General features: G+C 41.6%; 1 protein-coding gene across 1 annotated transcript in view; it reads left to right on the top strand.

Moving 5' to 3' along the window:
• Positions 1-372: 372 nt before the first annotated feature.
• SH3BGRL2 (SH3 domain binding glutamate rich protein like 2) overlaps positions 373-20,828 on the top strand; it is a 44,904-nt gene continuing 24,448 nt past the window's right edge. Inside the window, exon 1 of the mRNA XM_051616002.1 lies at positions 373-483. Coding sequence (XP_051471962.1) covers positions 439-483 — 45 coding nt within the window. The 5' untranslated portion in view covers positions 373-438. The remainder of the gene's footprint in view (positions 484-20,828) is intronic.

Raw genomic sequence — 20,828 nt, 5'->3', positions numbered from 1 at the left:
CCCGGACCTGCCGGCAGCGCCCCTGCAGGGCGGCACAAACCCCTGCTCAGCCTCCCAGGCGCCAGCAGTGGCACCTGGCAGCCCCGGGCGCTGGGGGCAAGGCTTTTGGGAGCTCGGTGCTGCGGGTGAAGCGCGGCCCGAGTCGCCCGGTCCCCGGCAAGAACTACAGCGCCCGGCGGCCCCTGCGCGCCGCCCCCACCTCCCCGCCGCCCGCCGGTGTCTCCTGCCTCCTGCCAGCGAGGAGCCGGACCCCGCTCGGGAGACGGGCTGCGGGGAAGGCTGTGCTGCGGGAGGCGGGGAGGCGGCGGGGTGGAGCAGGACGGCCTCATCCCTGTCCCGCTGCCGGTCCCCGCCCCGGCGCCGTGCGGGGGAGCGGCGTCCTCGCAGCCTCGCTGCCCCGTCCCGTCCGCTCCCGGCGCCGCGGCTCATGAGGTGAAGATGGTGATCCGCGTCTTCGTCGCCTCCTCCTCGGGCTCCGTGGCGGTGAGTAGGGGCGGGCGGCGGCGCCGCCGCGTCCAGGGCTCAGCCCGGGGCCGGGGACAGCGCCGGGCGAGGCTGCCCGGGGGCTGCGAGGTGCCGGCGGCTCCTCGCCGCTCCTCGCCGCTCCCCGCCGCTGCCGGTCTGCGCTGGCCGCCCGCACCTCGCCCCGCCGCCGGCACGGACCCCGGAGTCATCCGGCTGCGGGGCTGAGTTTGCCAGGGCTGCGTGTGCAGCGGGGCGGGTGGCGGCGGAAAAACAAACTTCCCCGCGCCCCGAAAGGCCACCAGAGCCTAACTTGTTCCTAAGTTGCCTTTGGCGAACCAGTCCTCCCTGAAGCCTCTTCTTAAGGGACGGATATTGAGTGCGCTTAAAGGGTCTCGAGCGGTGATTGAAGTGAGCTAAACTTGCGCTCTTGGGACGGGGGTTCAGCGCCTCGGAGCTGGGGGAGACCGTCCTGAGGTGCCCTGAACCCACCAGGTGTGGTGCCTTGGTGCCTGCCAACTGCTGCAGGTGTAAAGATAAATAGGAGGAGAGCTTAGAGACAACCTTCAGGCCAGCAGTACCTCTCAGCGTTAAGACATACTCTGGAAAAGGTACAGCTACTTTCAAACTCGGTTTTGAAAAGCATCGTTGCATCCTCTATCTAATTAAAGCTCTTCAAGCCTTTCTCTGGTTGAATTAATTATGCATGTGACCTGTGAATTTCCACATTTTCATAGAAGGTGACAGCTCTGATTTCCGTTGAGGCGATCCGACTGTAAAGCGTTCTACTGAATTTGTTCTTTAATGAGAAACATCAGAAGGATTTAGATATAATTGCTATTCTTCATGCTTCAGCAGTGAAAGCAGCGGCATTTTTGCATTGCAGAAGGATGTAGCCTGTGTTTTCCCATCTGAAGGTTTATTGTTTGTTCATTTTCTTCAACCTTTTACTGTGTGATGCTTGTTTTCAGCTCAGTGGCACAGTTGACAGGTATGTGTTCTGATATGTTTTGGCATGAAGTGTTCGAAATGCTTAGTGGCTGCATAACAGCTAATAAAAACTAATTATCCATTTCAGTAGCCAACTGAGTAAACACAGAGTGTCTTCAGAACTCAATAATCTGTGCTCATCAAGCATGGAAACATCTTCCCCGCACGGGCAGTTGGTTTGTACTGTGGCAGCACAGTATTGCTGGGGTTAGTTTCTGTTCCGTGCCTCATAGCTTGAACAATGCATAGTTTTATATTTAGTTTTTGTTGAAGGAGGGGGGGAGTGCCACAAAATTAGCTCACCTATATCTTCTCTTCTGACCAGTCTGCAAATAGGTTATTGATGGGAGTTTTGGATTCCGCTCTCTCCTTACCCTGTCTCTGCCTGCAAGGTACCTACCTGGTCAGCAGCAGTAGAGTAAACCCTCTTTGCTAGCTTTTAGCCCAGCAAACCAAATCTGAGGTGGGCAAGCAATTTAATTTGCACATCACTTCACTTGCTGACTTTTTTCTGGGCTGGAAAACAAAAAGATGACATAAAATACCCGTAACAGTTTGCTTACTGATGGTAGTCAACTTTCTTGATCTAGACAGCAGTACCCCCAAGTACAGCCTGGTGGGACAAGAATAGGTAATTTAGTGACTGAAGGTACTTTTACACGGAACCAGAGCTGCAACATCTCTTTTCTGTCAGTTTTTCTTCATCTATGTTATCACAGCATTTAGAAACCTTCATTATGAGCTGGGTTCCTGCTGTGCTGAGTGTCTCATTACTGAGGCTTTTTTTCTGTGGGCTTTGCAGGGTGTGTCCGTAGGCTAAGTGGTTGAGGAAAATGACAAAGAAAAAACTCTTACCAGCTGGTTGTGTGGAATTCTGCATGTGGAGAAGAAGCTGGTTACTGTATTGCACATTTCTAAACAGTGAAGTTTTAAACTTATTTTCATCCTCCTGGAAGTAAACACTAGTGGAAGGAAGCAAAAAGTGTTTGAGTCGTGTAATTCCTTGTTGTTTCCTCCAGCCTTCAGCACATCTGTGCCAGCTACTTTTTGAGATCCTGTGCAATTCACGACAGGATGATTTCCCTGCCTAGGGAAATGACTACCCCTTATAGATCCTACTCTGTCTCTTCCTAAAGACAGTGTCAGAATCCATGGTTTAATTCTCACCTGTAGGTCAGCTTGAGTCAAATTGTAGGCCAGCTGCTTGTCAGAGTGGATGTGGCAGAGGTTAGTATCTGACCTTCTGTAACTGACCAAAATTATATATATAATATTTGCTGATAAACTAAAAGCAATGTCATAGTGGCATGGTTTACTTTCTTACTCTCACTAGAGATACTTTGTTAAATTACTCTTTATTTTAAAATGTAAAGTTCATCTAATCCCTAGAGAAAGCTTTGGGTTTTGTTTGCTACCTCACCAGCAATGTGCTGTTAGAGCAGGGAACCCTCCTAGTGCCTGAAATAAGAGCAGTTTGAATTTGCAGAGAGGGAGGGATGAAGACAGTGATTTGTTTATATAAAACTAATATGCAGCAATTTTCTTATGTTAATTGGTGAAAGAGGTGATATTACCTAACAGATCTAATGAGCTAAACAATTTGTGTGTGACTCCTTTTGAAATTTTCTGAATACCAAGGTCAAACTGGCATTTGGCTGAAACATTCCTGAGACATACACAGGTTGTTCAGTCAGCAAAGGCGTCAGTTTGTATAAATATGACTTTCTGTGGAAACTTTAAAAATATTTATTGATCCTGATATTTTGTATAATTTGTTTTGTGCTAAATACGGTAACATATGTAATAGTAATACATAAGTCTAAGAGTTCAGTGCATAAGATGTTTTGGGGGTCATTCTGAAGAAAAAGAAAAGTAAACAGTTGGAGTGGATGAGCAGCCAAGAAGATTGTGAACCTTCCCTTCATTTGGTCTTAGACTTGTCCCTGCAACTTCCTCACATCTGAAGGTTCTTAGACCCCTGAGAGGTTCATGGTAGTAACTATTTTTTCTTGGTTTTTAAAATAAACTTGTGAATATGAATGCCTCTTGAGCTTAATAGAATTCGTGGATCCTCAAATGTAGTCGTTGCTTGAGGGGAAACATTCATCCTCCGTGTTGACGGAAGCCGGACTGTGGGTTTGCCCTGTAGGGATGCTGTAGACAAGTTCCTGAGACCTTCTTGTGGGAAGGGAGGAGAGAGGCATTGTGTGTGTATGTGTGCATTTCTAAATAACCTCGTGTTGTTTTCAGCATACATTAGGCAGATCCAATTGAATCACAATGGGAAGCCGCTGGATAGGCAGGCAGGCATGTCCCTGCAAGCCTCACCGTCTCCTGCTTTTTCTGACCTGAATTTCTACTTGTGGTTGATAAGCTGTGTCTCGAATTCCAAGCACTTCTTTGTAGGACTGTGGAGGCTGGCTTGCTACTCCTCCCTGATAAGGACAGTCAGTGTTCTTTTGTGTTTAGGAGAAAGGCTACTTTATAATTAGCGTTTACTTTTCTCTCTCAGCAGTGCTTCGTTGTTTTCAGGAAATAGTTGGTGCCCTCGTTTTTCACCACATCATTCCAAGGTGACTGTAATTTGATCTGGTTTACATTTTCCAGTCTATCTATCAATAAAAATTTACATTTGTGCTATCTATGTATTGACTCAGTTAAATGGTTCCAGTGTTTTAAAGCACCTCTACCTTTGACAGGAAGCTGGTAGTATGAGCTAAGTAATTCTGTGCCTGGAATTCCTACCCTTATCTGGAAATGCCAAATCAGACGATACTTCAGTCCTCTTGCAGTCAGAGGACTGAAGATGGGACAAGGGCACTGTCAGTGAAGAACTTTCAAATAATGGAGAAACTTCAAACAGCTGTCTCACTTGTACTGTCTCCTCTGTGGTAATAATTTATTGCCTTAGAACGTCATCTGTTAACCTGAGCAGATAATGTAGGGGAGCTACTGAAATAATCATAGAATCACAGAATGGTTATGGTTGGAAGGGACCCTAGAGATCAACTAGTTCAAACCACCCTGCATGGAACAGGAGGTAGGATCTCCTCTGACCAGTAAGAGATGCTAAACACTTTCCTATTGAAATTTCTGTGTTTTCATTCCGTTTATTGTACAAGGGCAAGCACAGCTCAAGCCACATTCTCCGTGACAACATTTTTAGGGGGACAGCACCAACCTGAAAGCCATAGACTTAAAAATGACTAAAACTTGAACTTTGACTTTTGCTACTGAAGAGAATTGTGGATTTTTTTGCTAGGAAGCTTGATAAGATAGGTGCAGCCATAGTTAATTTTTTTCTATAGAAAATACTGGTTTTATGAGACTAAAGCTCTGCTTCTGTTTAAGCATATTATGGAGATCAAACAAGTTGGAATTTTGGTTTCCTGGAATGACTTTCAATCACAACGTAAAACATCAGAATGTCAGAATAATTACAGTCATGTTTGCATTTTGTTGGCTAATGTAATGAAGACAAATACAATGCTAACATTCTTAAGGGTAGGCTGGTATCCTAGCGATAACGATGAGTTTCAACTCCACCCTTGTTTGTACCAAGTCATTGTAACTCAACGTTTCCCAGAGCACTTCTCTGGAAGAATGTGGTTCTTGTACAGAGGTGTGGAATAAATTAATTTAGAGTATGTCACTCCTAGAATATCCACCATCTAACAGGTTTGCTTGCCTTTCTGCACCCCAAAAGCATGACAGTGAAAACTCAAAGTGATTTGGTTGAGTCATACAAGTGATTTTTGGTGAAAACTGTATTATTTATGTTCATAATTTGAGGGCATTTACAACTTGTTGCATGTGATTTATGGAAGTTCACCTACCTATGATATAAAATATTAAGATTTGGAAATTATAAACATTATAATGATTTTTTAATATTAGAAGTTTGTAAAATCAGATCAAAGCAGTAGGGAAGTTAGCTTTTCAGAAATGAGACAATAATCTTTACAATTAGAAGTGATCCTGCAATATTTACATGGGAAGTAGCAGTATTTTAAATGCTTAAGCACAGTATTGTCTAACATGTGTCAGCATGCTGACAGTACACCTGTTGGATTGGATCCTCAAAGCCTGATTTATTAATCTCACCTAAGTATTTGACTGTGTCTCTTCACTTGGTCAACACGGTAGTGCTTTTGGCTGTGCATCTGCAGAGCAGTGCTGCAGCAACAGCAGCGATACTGGAAGAAAAAATTGGGATCCTTGCTCAGTCACAGGACACGTCATGTGTATCTATGTCTTGGATATTAGCAATTATATCATGCCTGTGAGAGAGTCCTGTGCTCTATCAAGATCTAGTCCCTTTGACTGACAGGTTTAGTTCCCTCATCTTTCCTCAAGTTTCCTATTGTCATATCAGGTGGTGGATATTCCTCTTTTCTGGCTTCTGTCTCTCCTGTTTTGCAGAGTTCATGTGGTAGATAGAGCATCGCTCTTGACTGTAAATTCTGCAAGGCAGGGAGGTCAGCACTGAAGACTTTAACTATTTTTCACTCTGAGGACCCTCTTGTGATCTAGCCCTCATGTCTGTATTCCAAAGAAGTTTAAATTCTGGTTACATCCTTGTTCCTCATGGAGACAACTAAGAGCCTCTGAACAGCAGTTCACATAGCTCAAGGAACATGTTCAGGAGGGAGCTGGGTGAGAACCCTGGTCACATGGATACAGGTGGAATTCAGATCATTTGTGTGTGGTATTTAGGACCCAACTGTTGCACCATTCTTGTGTGCTCTAGGGCTTTTCAAATATTTACGTTTCTTCTTGGCAGGTAGATTATATCGGAAATAATGCTACCTTGAAGAACACGCTTCAGACTACATAGTGTCATGAACTGTAGGACTGTTACTGACCTTTGATTACAATAGTAAAACTTGCAAGGAGATATTGTTCTGACTGGGTTTCTGAAGACTGGAGTGTGTCTTTTGACTCTCCATCTACTGATCTGCTTTGTACAAACATGTTGTTCAATGTCTCTAACAACTACATAGTGACGCTTTCATGACAGATTGAGCCTTCTATTTTTAATATATTCACATGGGTTGGAAAAAATAAAACTACTAATAAAAGGCAACTTGTTCATTTTAAGAGGGTTTTCTCCTCTGCTGTTCCATAAAGTACAGCAGTGTCAAAGTGCAGGTGCCTGTTCACTTTAATCTTCCACCCACGTCGTCAGAGCCTGGAAATTAATTTTCATAACCCCAGTCCTAGTGTCAGTGGTCACAGGAGGTCACATATAACTGAATTTTATTACATTAATGAAATAAACCCATGAAGTAGCAATTAACTTGCATGCAATTTAATGGTACAAATAGCTTTTGGATTACTTTCATTTTCCATGTTGTTTTGTGAAATGGAAACTAATGTGGGCACATAATTCACCTGTCTGTTTCCTAGGGAGTACAACCCAGGAGTGAAGGCCGGGAATGAAACGTATGCCATTCTTTGGTAGTCCCCATTTTGTTGTCTGGTGCTGGTACATCAACATATAATCTGCCACAGTTACAGCTGTCATTGTTTTCCATATGTGGCCATGCTGCAGGCTTGGTGCCTGGTTTCTTGTCATTACAGAGATCTCTCAGTCAAGGGGACAATTAATTGAATTCTATTATGTCTGGCCATTACAGAACCACTTTCCCAAAATTTGTTCAGCTATTCTTCTGCAAACCTAGGTCAGATATTCACTTCCTCTCTAGATTTTTTTTTCCCCAAGAAATCTTAGTTGGGTAAAATATGCTAAGCACCAGGCCATCAAGATTTTTTTTTCTTTTGGAGCTGAGTATCTTTGTAAAGACAAGTATTTAAAAAGGCTGTTGAATGCAAGTCACTGCTGGACTAATGCAAATCCTGTGATCTGCAGTCATTTACTGGGTTGTGGTGTCTGGTGTAGTAAATTTAATAATGTGTCTTGTTCTAAATGTTTTTATTCATGCATGTAATGTAAACTGTACAACGCTGCTGGCTCCAACTTGGTATTGCTCGAGTACAGTCTGCAAACATAACGTCCTCATTAGCAGTAAGGAGAAATGAACCTTGGGATACAATCTTCAACCTAAAATGAAAGAACTAGATTGTTGTTTGTATCTGGCTCCTAAGCCTCTGTCCTTATGTAAGTAAGTACCAGTTGCATGACGTTATAGGCCACATTCTAGGCAAGAAAACTGAATTTCCTGAATTTCCACCATTCTGGTGGACAATGAGGCTAGAACAAATAACTAGCTCTTGCAAAGCTATGTCTCCTTTCTATTCCTGAATACTTCCCCATTTTTAAAATGATAAAAGGATCTATAGGTAAAACTCAAGAAACAGTGAAAACATACCAGTAAATGTGAAAGCATACTAGTCAAAGTTGTCTGATAGTACCAAAGCCCAAAAATCAAAGTTTGCCGATGTAATGAGACAGTACTTATTCAGAGTAAATTATCTTTCTTAGGACTTGTAAGAGCTTAAAAAATATTCTAACTGATATATTGAATATTCTGGTTCTAATAGTCTTGTCAAAGTCCATTTCACTTGCTATATGAATGCTTTTTATTTTAATTAAAGTCAAAGCAAAAATTAAATCCAGAATGCAACATGTTTCAGTTGACCTATGTTAGATTCTCTCTGGTACTCTTCTGTACAATGCATCTTCACATTTAATTATTTCAGATATTTCTATTTATCCAAAGAGAGAGATGTAGAAGAAATTAGGATTTGTGGTAAAGTACTCAGCATTTAAGGAAGTTCCTTCTTATATAAAATCAAGATCACTTTTGTTGTTAGCAATCTGAGTTCAGTTTTGAGATAAAGAATCGTCACTCGTAACCCAGAGGGCATCAAGCAAATACACTAAGGGCAACGATTTCCTCACGTGCGGCCTCAAATATTTGCCTCCTAAGTGATTCTATCCAGAAGTAAATACTGCAGCTTTTATTTTGCTTGCAATGTGAAAGCTTGATAAGAAGAGTAATGAGCACAGAAATGCTGTAATCCTTAGAGTCTGTTCATAGTTCAAATCTGCTGTGTCCAAAATAGTGATAATGTTCCAGTATGTCAGTGTTTTTTTACAGGCTTAATGTTTAGTAAGCTTTAGGGAAGATAGTTAACATTTTGCAGGTCCCTTAAGTTGGTCAATTTCCTTCTTGGCAAGGTCTGGGGAAAGTGTAGAGATGATGGCAATGTTTCTTACCCATGACTGTCTATGGAAACAGTCTGCAGTTAGCTGCAGTAGCTTGGAAGAGCTTTGGAGTTCCTCAGTAGCCATGAGTTTGTTTCCTTAATCTTCTCTCTTGGGGCCTATATGCTGTGTAGTCAGCACCCGTTTCATGGGCAGATGGACTCAATTCAGAAACCTAAGTCACTATTGGCTCTAATTTCTAAAAACAAACACCAGATTCATTTCAGTGGGACTCATGTAGGTCAGCCAAGTGTGACCTGATCTTTCAAGGAATGACTCAGACTTGTTCGTGAACTTCATGTGCTTTCACAGAATCACAGAATTACCAAGGCTGGAAAAAAACCTTTAAGATCATCAAGTCCAGCCTATGACCAACACCACCATGTCGGCTAGACCATGGCACTAAGTGCCACATCCAGCCTTTCCTTGAACAATGATTGGTAAGGAGGGGTGATGGAGATACAAACACAGTGCAGGCAACTCATTTAACATTGTTTGTCTCATAGCATGAGAGCATGGATACAAAGCCTGCATTCTTCTCTTTACTTGGGCTTTGGGCCTCCATCTGTGAAGCATTTTGGGGTGAAATCTTTTGATACTTCTGTTCAAGGCTGCAGCAGTCCTTTCATTTGGGTGTACTACTTTACTGGAAGTTATTTATCACCACTCTGAAGGGACTGAGTCTAAGGCATGGGGATAGCCTTCCTTTGGGGTGATGAGAGCTGTTTTGATGAGGAAGTTCCACAAAACAAATTATTGCTATTTCATTAGTGGGGGAAGAGAAAAACAACTGGATTTCACAACAGTAAACAAGCTTATTTTAGTCTAAATGTAATACTGTATTTCACTATAAAGTAATTGAATTTGGCACAGAGGAAGGGAGTAACTGTCTTGCTAGCTGATTGATGAAGAGAAGCTTCTAGGAGACACAAGCCCTTCAGTGACTCATGTTTATAATCAGTAACAGCATGCCCTTCTGTTTTTGCCCATCTCTCTTGGGTAGGACAGAGCTTGTCTTGACAGTTCAGAGTTCCAGGATTTGTTGTTGTTAGTTTTGCTTTTTTTTACCTCTGGGTAACTAATCTCCACCATTTTTAGTAAGACAATGTGGAAAGCTGCAAGATGTTTCTCATTTTACTGCAAGGAGTAAACTTGCAGAACTTAATTCCTTTGGAGTGACCTTTGCAGAAGTATCAACCTGCCTTTTGTTTTAATATACATATGTGGATGTGTATTTTTGCATACACACATACATACTGATTAATTTGGACATATATAAATACACTGATTAATTTGGTATATTTTTACCTGTATATATGTGTGTGTATGTTTCTTAACCTTCTTAACCTTGGAATTGCCAGCAGATGCTAATTATCACCTGGTAAAAATAAACTGCTGATTTTTGTATCCCCAGCAGAGAAATACATATAATGTCCTGGTGCCTCACATTGGTTTCTTAAGATATGTCAGCATTTGTGAGGGCTGTGTCAAAAATGACTGCTTCTTTATCTGAATGGCTGGACTATATGGAATTGTAACCATGGATGTCTGTATTTTGTGTAAGCTAGAGTAGTAAAATCACGGTGCTTGCTCAGCTATCTCTGCTGAGCTTTTACACGTAAAAGCTTTGCTAGTCTAACTTACTTCAGATAAAACATAAAAATATTTATAGCAATATAAGATGTCCACCAATATAATTGTGCTGGCTAATGAGGACATATAGTGGCATGAATATTTACCTTCCTACCTTGGGAAAAAGTAACATCAGTGTAAACAAACTTACAAAGATATTTTATCTGAGAGCTCTGACATGGCTAGCAATGGCAGTTTAAGACCTTACTGCTGATAACTTTGAAGCTGCTCTTCTGCCTGTTGCAGAGCTCCAGGACAGAATGTGTACCTGCACTCTAGCCTCTTAGTTTCCAGCCTTGTGTGCTTGCTTTCATGGGTGCTGAAGGTGAGCTAGTAGTACATTGTGCTGTGAAACTGAGCATCTGCAGCACCAGGACATGTCCAGTGTTGCCACTGTTGCAGGGGTGATAATAACTTCTGGCAAGAGGAGAGTAGCAAGCTTCTGCTTATGACAAAGCCTTAAACAGGCAGACTTTCTGGCTTTCTGAACATCCCTTTCATGGGATTGTTCTGCTGCACACTCTGCCAGCAGGGTTACCCTCAGAGCTTTTGTTTGTAGGCAGAGTCCTGAAACCATATAAAAAAAAAATCAAAACATGATTATGTGTGTCCCCTTCACACATGCTATTAAGTTTTTCCTGTTGGCTTTTGGATTTTTATGCTTTTACCAAAAGACAGAATTTTGTTAACATGCACATACTAGGAGACACAGCCTGTTGTGATCCTTTTCACCAGTCTGCTATGTAACATGGGTCCTCTGAAGTCACTGGGTAGATCTCAGTTGAAGCAAGAGATCATGACTCAGAAAAAACATTAATCAGAATTTAATGGTGGAAATTCCATTACAACTTTCACAAATTTGGTTGATTTCCTGATGTTTGCATATGCTGCAGAGGATGATATTTGGTATGGGGCTTTGAGCAGCCTAGTCTAGTGGAAGGTGTCCCTGCCTGTGGCAGTGAAGTTGGAACTAGGTGATCTTTAAGGTCCCTTCTAATCCAAACCATTCTGTGATTCTATGATTCTATGTTTATCTGTGCTATTAAAACCTTTAGGAGTGGATATTTTGAACAATTTAATAGCAACATTACAAAGCAATTAAAGACTATTTTCCAGGGAAAGGCAAGTGTATTTTTGTGTGTCTTCATTTGAAAGAGAGCTTCCTTTGATCTGATGAACAATAGAGTATCAGCAGCTGCAACCTGTCATTACATTGCTGCAGGGTTGGTGAAATTATCATCCTTGCCAAATCTAAAGAAACACAATTGAAGTATGCATTAAACCTTTGATCTGGATCTGCATCTCCTTAGGTCAAACAATCTTCTTGAAGTACCTGTAATTGAGTGATCTGATATGTGTTTATGGAAGCAGAGACAGGAGTGGGGTTTGAAGGATTTATACAGCATCACATTCTTTAGCAGCAACCTACTAGGAAGCTAAAATTAGTTAGAAAGAAGATACACTAGTCTTTGATCAGAGAAAGCTGCTGCCATGAGGCCCTGATGTACAAGCAGTCCCTTGCTACTCAGTGAGACAGGCTTGCCTGCAGCAAGGTCTATTTTCTAGTAAATGTTCCCAGCATCAGGCCCCAGGGGAGTGTGAAAACCTATGGGTTTATTCAACATGGTATTAATCCATACCCTTGGCTATATGGAGGTGATTCCTGTTGACTTTACAGGAGATGTGTCTACAGTTTTTGGGATAATAATCAGATGGCTGCTCTGTCTGGGGATGCAGCTAGTCATTAAGAAATGGGCCTGCTGAAGTATAGAAGAACATGTAATCTGCAGATACAGAGCTGTAAGAGCACACAAGTTAAATGGATGTAGTTGCATTTGTTGAAAGAGAGAGAACGTTGACATTTGTTAATAAAGTGAGAAGCCTTGCTCTGCTCTCAGTTGGGTCAAAGATAATTCTGTTATTGATCTGAATAACAACAGTGGCAGTTGGCCATTGAGAGAGTGATATCATCAAAATCCATCATTTTAGTCCTACAAAAGCATACAGATGGAACTTTGCAGTAATACATTCCAATTTAGAACTTTGCAATAATACAGTCCAATTTTATCTGAAATCTGACATCTGTCTAGAGACAAATGCATTTTTCTGTTGCTCTTTTCTGCTGGGAAAACCTGTAAATATCCATAAAAATTTTCTGGAGTTGGCAGAATCGTTGTCCCGAATGACACACAAGTGCTGTGCGGGTAGTAGCTGTCAGGAGAAAACGGAAAAAGTATTGGCAGCTGTATTGCACAAACTCGTTTTTTGAATTCTTTTGAGCGTTTTGGAATCATAATACCTCTGCTCTTTCAAGATGAGAAGACAAATAGATACACGCATAGTCTTTCTTAGGGAAAGGCTAGATGTTTTTTTTTTTCAGGAGTCCAAGGAGTCTCACAGTTCTCTCAAATTCATGGAGAAGGATTAGGAGCTGTGTAGGAGAAATATGGATGTGACCTTGTGTTTATGTGGAAACAGGGCTCTCCATGAAACCCAGTATGTCTCTTCTGGGCTAGGCAGTACTTTAGTCTTAGACCTTGCCTTAATGTCTCTTTGAAACTCTACCATACTGTCAGGAGACAGCTGCATGTGGCATCATAGGGCCCCACATTCTTTATCAACTAGCCTGTTTCAAAAATAGCTGGACCTTCAGTTGCATGTGACTGTGTGTTGGGCTACGGGTCCTGAGTGACAAAATATAAAGGGTGCAGCCTCACAGGTAAGGTAGGAGAAGGCCAGTGGGGATTACATCTTGAGCTAACGGAACTGAGACTCCACCCACATGAAACAAGGCTAATTACTTACTATGTCTCATGGGCTGCTAGGTGGTTTTATCCCTTCTAGCACATGAATATTCCTATGCTGCTAGGTTTTGATGCTTACAACTAATGAGAAAGAAGATACATGACCTGTTTTTTTAGTGCCAAAACATTTGTTTTTATACCTCATTTGCATTAAATACAGAAAATACAGCTGGGGATGCTTTATTCATTGTTGCAAAACAATGTGACTGATAAATGCACAGAACTAGTTCACAGCACTTTCAGTGCTCTGCTGACTCACCATGTCACAAAAAAAGACAATTGTGTTTTCATCTTAAAAGTCTAGGTGATAAACATGTTACATAATAGGAAGTGTTTGAATTTCTTGTTAGAAATATTTTTTTGTTCTTAAAATGGTATTGTTCTTTGCAGAATTTAGAATTGAATCAAATCAAATAAAATCGAATTGAATCAAATCGAATCGAATCGAATAGTTGGAAGGGACCTACAATGATTATCTAACTGATTAACCACTTCAGGGCTGACCAAAAGTTAAAGCATGTTATGAAGGGTATTGCCCAAATATTTCTTAAACATTGACAGGTTTGGGGCTTGACCATCTCTCTAGAAAGCCTGTTCTAGTGTTCGACCACCTTCATGGTTAATAAATGCTTCCTTAGGTCCAGTCTAAACCTCCCCTGATGCAGCTTTGAACTATTCCCACGCACTCTATCACTAAATACCAGGGAGATCAGCACCTTCCTCTCCACTTCCCCTCCTCAGGAAGCTGTAGAGGGCAGTGAGGTCACTCCTCAGCCTCCTTTTATCCAAACTAGACAAACCTGACTCCTCACAGGACATTCATTCCAGCCCCCATCACCTGCTTTGTTACCCTCCTATCAAAACATTCAAGGACCATAACATCATTCTGAAATTGAGAGGCCCAGAACTGCACACAGTACTTGGGGGAGGCCGCAGCAATGCTAAATACAGTGGGATAATGTCTCTTGACCTGCTGATTATGCTGTGTTTGATGCACCCCAAGATGCAGTTTGCCTCCTTGGCTGCCAGGGAATACTGCTGACTTATATGAGTATTACAGCATTAGCTTATTTTCCAAAACCTGCCTCCAAAACTGCTCTCCTCAGTGCTACTTCAGTGAACTTTAAACAATTACCAAATATTTAACCCGTTCTAAGAAAATAAAGAAACAAAACGTAGTTACAGTGTTTTTCTTCCCTACACAATATAATACTTCCACCAAGCAAGCCTGATTCACATTAACAAAGTGATATCTCTTAAATCTCTGCAGATTTTCCACGAGAGCAGTGTTGGACTTCCATATGCAAGACATCAAACTATTCCCTTCTCTCCTAGCTCTGCAGGAGGAAGTGTGAGATGCAAAGGTCAATTTCCTGCTCATCGCTGCAGGACTAAGGACTGAGTTTCCAGTAGTTCAGAACTCAGCTACCTTGCTGAACTGGGACTTTACTGGGAAGCAAAGGATATTCTTCAGAATCAAATAACTTAAATAAATCAAAAGAAATAAACATGAATTAGCATAATATAGCATGGAGATCAGAGAACAGCTTGCTTTTAATTAGGCGGTACTAAAGAATAGCTGAATTAATAAGGGCTGCAGTTATCCTACTTGTGTTTATGTGTAGTATGCATTTGAGAAAGAAGATAGATGTTGCTTGAAAGAGATTCTTTCATGATGCAAAATACTTGCTATAAATAAGCCACTTGACAGAAGAGAATACTACTATGTAAAATGCTAAACAGGAGATTTACATTATCCTCTGGCAACTTTGAAAGGTTTCTGTTGGAAAAATGCATGAAAATAACTTTAACCACATTCTTGAATTCCTGAAACACAGTAAATTACAAACAAAAACATCTATCTATTGAATTAAGTTAGCTGCCAGCTAGGGTTTGAATTTTTAGTCTTTTGAAATGAATTATTCTAGTCCTGCAGGATGGCTCCATCAGAAGTTCTTAATAGCTGAGAATATGCTTTATGAATCCCTGCCATCTTCCAGGCTGCTCAAAGTTTCTCTTTTGTGCTAGCCACTAGAATCCCCCACCTTGTTTAAAAAACAAACAAAACAAAAGAAAAACAGCCCACAAAACTGTCCTAGCACATAGGTTTAATATTTTTGAAACTTCTTGGCTTGCTGTTGGCTGAGACATTTTTAAAAAACAGACCAAGCTACCAGCATGTTACCAGTTTGTTTTTGCTAAAGGCCCAGTCAAAAGAAGAACCATTGCTCCTTTCCACTGCCCTCACAAGAAAATAACTATGACTAGGAAAGATCCTGTATCATTTCAAGAGTGCATGTAGAAATGTAGTTTTCAGGATAGTGTAATTCCACAGCATGGAGCTCTTGCTGTAGGTTATGATCCAAACAAGCAGTAGGTTTTGCAAGCTTCCCTGCTGGACCAACCAACAGTGCATCCTGACTTTCAATCTGGCAGTCACCTGCTGCTTGCCAGGCTGTTCTGGGAATCCTCTTGCTACATTTCTCAGTCCACATGGACTCTGGCTGCAAGACTCAAGATCTCTCTGATTTGGAGCTGCCTGCCTGTGCGCTCAAATGGGACTTGCAAGTTCTGGTTTAGTTTCGGCTGCAATTCATTTGTGTACATCATTGGCATGTCTTATTTCCTGAAGTACAGAAGAAATCAAAAGAAGTAGACTTGGGATTGACTTTAGAGGCTTTCTCAGCTGCACACAGCTCACAGGCACCCTGCATGGCACTGCCTGTAGCTGGGATTTCTGTAGAACCGTCTCTTCTTCCTTTCTTGGTCTTTCCTCTTTTTTTTTCTGTTTGTTCCGTATCTGTCTCTCCTTTCATCTTACATACTTACTGAATCAATACCAAGTAAACCCCTGAGCAAGCTCCCATCAGCCGTTGTTTTGTGCAGCGATAGATGCATTTGTACTTGCTAAAGACTGCTTCGTGTTTCTGAGTGTTACCTTGTTACTTGCACAAAGAACAAGGTTTCTTAGCAATGACCCTAAATAAGAAATTTTCCCCTTCAGCTTACATTAGACACACATACACAGAAATAGATTGAAATGCATTTTATGATAGTGCAACATCTGACAAGGAAAATATGAGGTTAGCAGGCACTGGGCATTGAGCAGCTTACTGTCTTCTCTAGTTTATAGGAAAAGAAAACAATGTTTTCTTTTGCTGACTGCTTGTGATTAGGACTCTGTTGAAAAACAAACCTGGCTCAAATTTTAATTGCATTTCTTAAATACTGTACTCTTTCAAAGATATATTACACAGAGGTAAAGGTGTGCAGATTGCCTGGCTAAGCAGTGTCTCAGCATCTCCTAGGGACCTGCAAACTTATTTTCCATAAAGCTGAACAGATTGCCCTCCCAGGTGAACAGAGTATTGCATATGACGTGTCCTTAATTGTGTCTGTATGCAGGCAGAAGATGGCTGCTTGCAGGAGACCAGGGCAGCGCAGGCTGCCTGTGGCCGCTCTGCATGGACTGTTCTGTTCCTTTTCAGATTGAAAAGTTCTGTGGCAAATTTGTAGGGTATTAAAACATATTACTGAGGATGGAGCACTGGAGGTGGTTTTTAGCTATTTGGAGGTCTCTTGTGAGGAGACTGTCCTTTATCACATACAGTACTTGCTATGGCAGCTAGCCACTTACTTTACTTTTGGGAATAGTTAGGTAAGCCAGATTTTTTTTAAATTTTTACTCTTAAAATTTCTTCTTTATTACCCTCCTTTACCTCACTACAGCTTCTCCTTTCCTTTTTTCCCTGTGTGCACAGCTGAGTTGTATTTCCTGTGCTGAGAACAATGAATTAATCATACAAACCTTTCTAAATGTTGTCATGGCACAGCCTTCTCTCTGGAATAGAAATTGCCAGGGGTAAGCTGTGCTCTCCTTTCCTAAGCCAGGCAAAGAGAGAGAAATTTTGCAGAAACTTTCTGTCCTTAGAGGTTCCAAATGGAGCAGGAACATGAGGATTTGCATGTCAGACATGTGAATGTGTGAGATTGTTTTTTATTGCTTCTATATGAAAGCAGAAACACAGTAGGAACACGGTAAGAATGCAGATGTTGCTTGTTGTGTTTTAAGAAGCATTGCCTCTGCCTTGCTTTTCTAAGCAAGGTAAGTGTAGGTTTTCAGTTAACATTGTTCAGTGCTCTGTTCATTTGATGTCGTTAGGGCTTGCACCTCTTTGGTAAAGTGTAGAATCTCATAATTATCTGGGAGTATGGGTTAAACCTCATCTGAATTAGATGTTTAGATTAGTAATCCTGTGCAGTAACAGTATTACATTTGCTTTTTATACTGCAACGGTCCCTTTGCTTGTTTGCATGACTTGTAGTGGCAGAGGCTCCCATTTGCTATTTTCAGCTGTGGGAGTGAGCTGGAGCCTGTGTTTAACAAAAATGCTGCTTATGCAGTTCATATTTCAAGTACCTGTAGCTGGTCATGCTTCAGTTTCTGCTGAGCCATTTTCTTAGGGTGCAGTTCTGCTGCTGATATAAACGGATGAGATTGTGATGTTGACATTATTGATGTTCTTTCCCTTGTTCCCCTGGTTCCTGCATTATGCTTGTGTGAGGAAAGCTGCAGGAGCTGCCTCGCAGGAGGGGAGGAACATTGTGTCATCTCAGTGACAGCCAGCAGTGAGATCTGCTGAGCTGTATCATCAAACTGCACCCTTAAAGGTGCTTCTGCCAAATGCAATACATTCAGTTTTCAGCTGAGTCAGTGAGTGGCTAACCTGGCTGCTGCAGTTCTGGAGTAAGGGCAGGCATCAGGAAAGAGTAACCAGACTGAAAGGGAAGAAAGGGAACCAGGAGGGCTATGTCAATCCTCAGAGACACAGGTCTAGACAGACACTGTCAGTGTGTGAAACAAGTCTTAAAGGTGGACTTACACATGCATTCTGTTTTGGTTTTCTAAATGTCAGACTTGTAAAATCTGTTTGTGGTCTGACAAGCCAGCTTTGAAGATACTCATCTTAAGCCCTTGTTCTCAGCCTGTATAGTCTGAATTTGGGGTGGGATTTAGTGTTAAAAAGCAGGCACTTTGTTCTTGGGATCTGTCTGGAATGAGTGGACAGTTCAGGTTAGGCTTTCAGACCCTTGAGTTTCAGGCTGAAGAGGCTGTGGGACACTCACTGCAACACATCTCACTCACCAGCCAATGCCCTGAATGGTACCTTCTGCCATTCCCTCCACTTGCAGGCAGGACTGAAGTCCAGGGAATGCCTTATCTCCAGAAGGTGAGGGTTAGAGTCCAGAGCAGAAGACCAACCTCCCATGTCCACAAGACACTGAGTAGCATCCCTGCTGACACCATGAAGAGAGCTGAAACTGAGAATGTGTCTGCTTTGTCCCATTTATATTCACTGGGCTAATAAAGCAGAGAAGTTATCTCTAATCATGGCTATTTTGCAGTTTTTATTAATAACTGCTACTTGAGTCATCTTGCCAATAATGTAGTAAAAGTAATATTCCTTTATCCTATCTGGGTTAGATAAATCCTGGACTAGTGAGATTTTTGCAGTGTATTGAATAGCTTGGTTAAAATAGTATGGAATAGTGAAATGCTGCTGCCGTTTCGTAATGGAGAGACCACACAGTATGTGCCTCTGGTTCAGCAGCTGTCAGTAGCAAGCCTCTCTAGTACAGAAGACTTTCTGAAAACTGGTTCAGGAAGCATAGAGAGGGGAAAAAAGAAGGAAATTGTGACCTGCTGGAAGTGATGAGAAACTTCCAGGGAATTTTGGATAGAGGATGTGATCGCATTTTGCTAAACTTCTGCTCCAGTCTGGACATGATTTATGATGGTAACATCTGCGTTTTGTCTTTCTGCTGTTAAATGAGCAATAAGATTTCTCTTGTTACTGGAGACCACTGTTGAGGTTATCTGGGGGATCTGTTTCTGCTCCATATTAGTCATGTGGGGAACAGAAATCTTAAGAGTTTTCAGTCTAGTCAAAGATCTAATGAGTGAAGTGTTGGAAAGCCTGAAATTAGGCAAATTCTGAAGTATTTTAAGTGAAGGCAGTTAATTACTATGGGAACAATATACAAAGACTAACAGATTCTCTCTTATTATCAGTTCAGGAATGAAGCTTAAGCGGGGGGCGGGGGGGGGGGGTGGGCAGCGGGGAAATCAAAGGAAACTCTTTACTCCTAAGAGGAATTAATTCATGGATGCTGAAGGTCAGAACAGATAATCCCAGTGGTCCCACCTGGCCAGGCCTGAATATGTCTTTGAAGTAGTTCTCCAAAGCAGTCTGAAAGTGTATCCTTCTGATACCTGTTGCCAATCAGTACAAAGAAATAATGACTAGGGGAGAAAGCTGTAATACTTTAGCTAAGATAGGTTTTCTTAACAAATTTGGCTACTGAATAAGTGATTCACTCATTTTAGCAGTTTTGTATATCAAAATGAGCATCCTGTTTTTGCTGCTTTTTAATAAGGAGACCAGCTCTAAATACCAGGATAAAATGGAGATATCTCTGGGGATTTTTTTTCCTGTCTTACTTTTGCAAATAGAAATATAGCTTAACAGGAAAACCAAACCCAGAGAAATGATGTTCAGAAAACAATCACCCTGCTAAAAATATGGGAGACAAGCATCGAATTCTAATAGTAGACTATTAGCTCTATCAGAGTGTTTTTCACTGCATTAAAGCTAGATTAGGTAAAGATTTTCCTCTGAAACTTCACAATGAATGTGTATTTTGATGGTGTATCTTGCAGTGTTTTCTGGTGTAGTAAAATGTATTAAAACCAAAATATTTTTATGCTAAAGCAGTTGATCCTGTAAGAACAGAGATGCTTTCCCAAAGTGGTGTATGAATAGCCGTGAGCCAAGTGTACCTCTGATTATATGGATACTCCTTAGGTTCCTTTTTGTTGCACCACACTCTGGTAACCTTGGAAGCAGCAGCAAGGTGTAAGGCTAAATTCCACAAAGAGGGCTGAAGTGTCTACCTCCATAGTTTGTCATTTCCTTCACTGGGCTCTTGACAGGAGCTCAGATCCTCTGCATAGGCTGGTGAGGAAGGCAGAACCAACACTGCTCTTTGTGTCGTGTTGTCTTTGCTTAGTGTTTCATGTGGTGGCTGGAAGTTGTCAGAGCTCAGAGTAACCACAGATAAGAGCTGCAGGCAGGATTGTGAGGCTGACGCACTCCTGCGGCACAGATCCAGTTGAAGACAAAGGTCCTGTGGTTTTCTTGGGGAATGATCAGCTGGCTTCTGTTGTGGCAGATGCTCTGAGCATCCATCTTAAACAACAAGGCATAATTTAATAGGATTTTAAATGTAACTAATGCTCTTGTTCAGTTTACAGGCTTGAATTAAATCACTTGGGGGAGGAGAATATGCTATTTTTTTGGCTAAAAATTTTTAGGGCATCTTGTTTAAATTTATGCAGCTGGCACATCCACTGCTGATAAGTCATGCAGATGTCGTGTGGAGAATTGCAAGGCTTCTGGCTATAAAAAAACACCTCACGATATATTTCTCCTCAACATCCTAATTAGTTTTATAAAAATAAAAAGAACAGATTAGGAAATGTGGGTTTGTGGAAGAATTCTCAAGGTCTGAACATTAAAATATTGGGGATCTGATTAAATCTAGGTTGCAGTTAAAACTTGTGCCCAGTGTAGAGATTACTGGAAGACAGCAAATGAAAACAGGTAGATGTAGATATGTGTGTACTGGTATGTGGCCTGAGCAATGGAGGTATCTGGTACTGTGAAGCTGTTAGAAGGATGGTTGCCTGCACAGACAGCTTTGGCCCA

Source organism: Apus apus, chromosome 3, assembly GCF_020740795.1.
Source record: "Apus apus isolate bApuApu2 chromosome 3, bApuApu2.pri.cur, whole genome shotgun sequence".
NCBI lineage: Eukaryota > Metazoa > Chordata > Aves > Apodiformes > Apodidae > Apus > Apus apus.
This window is presented reverse-complemented; position numbering and strand designations above follow the sequence as displayed.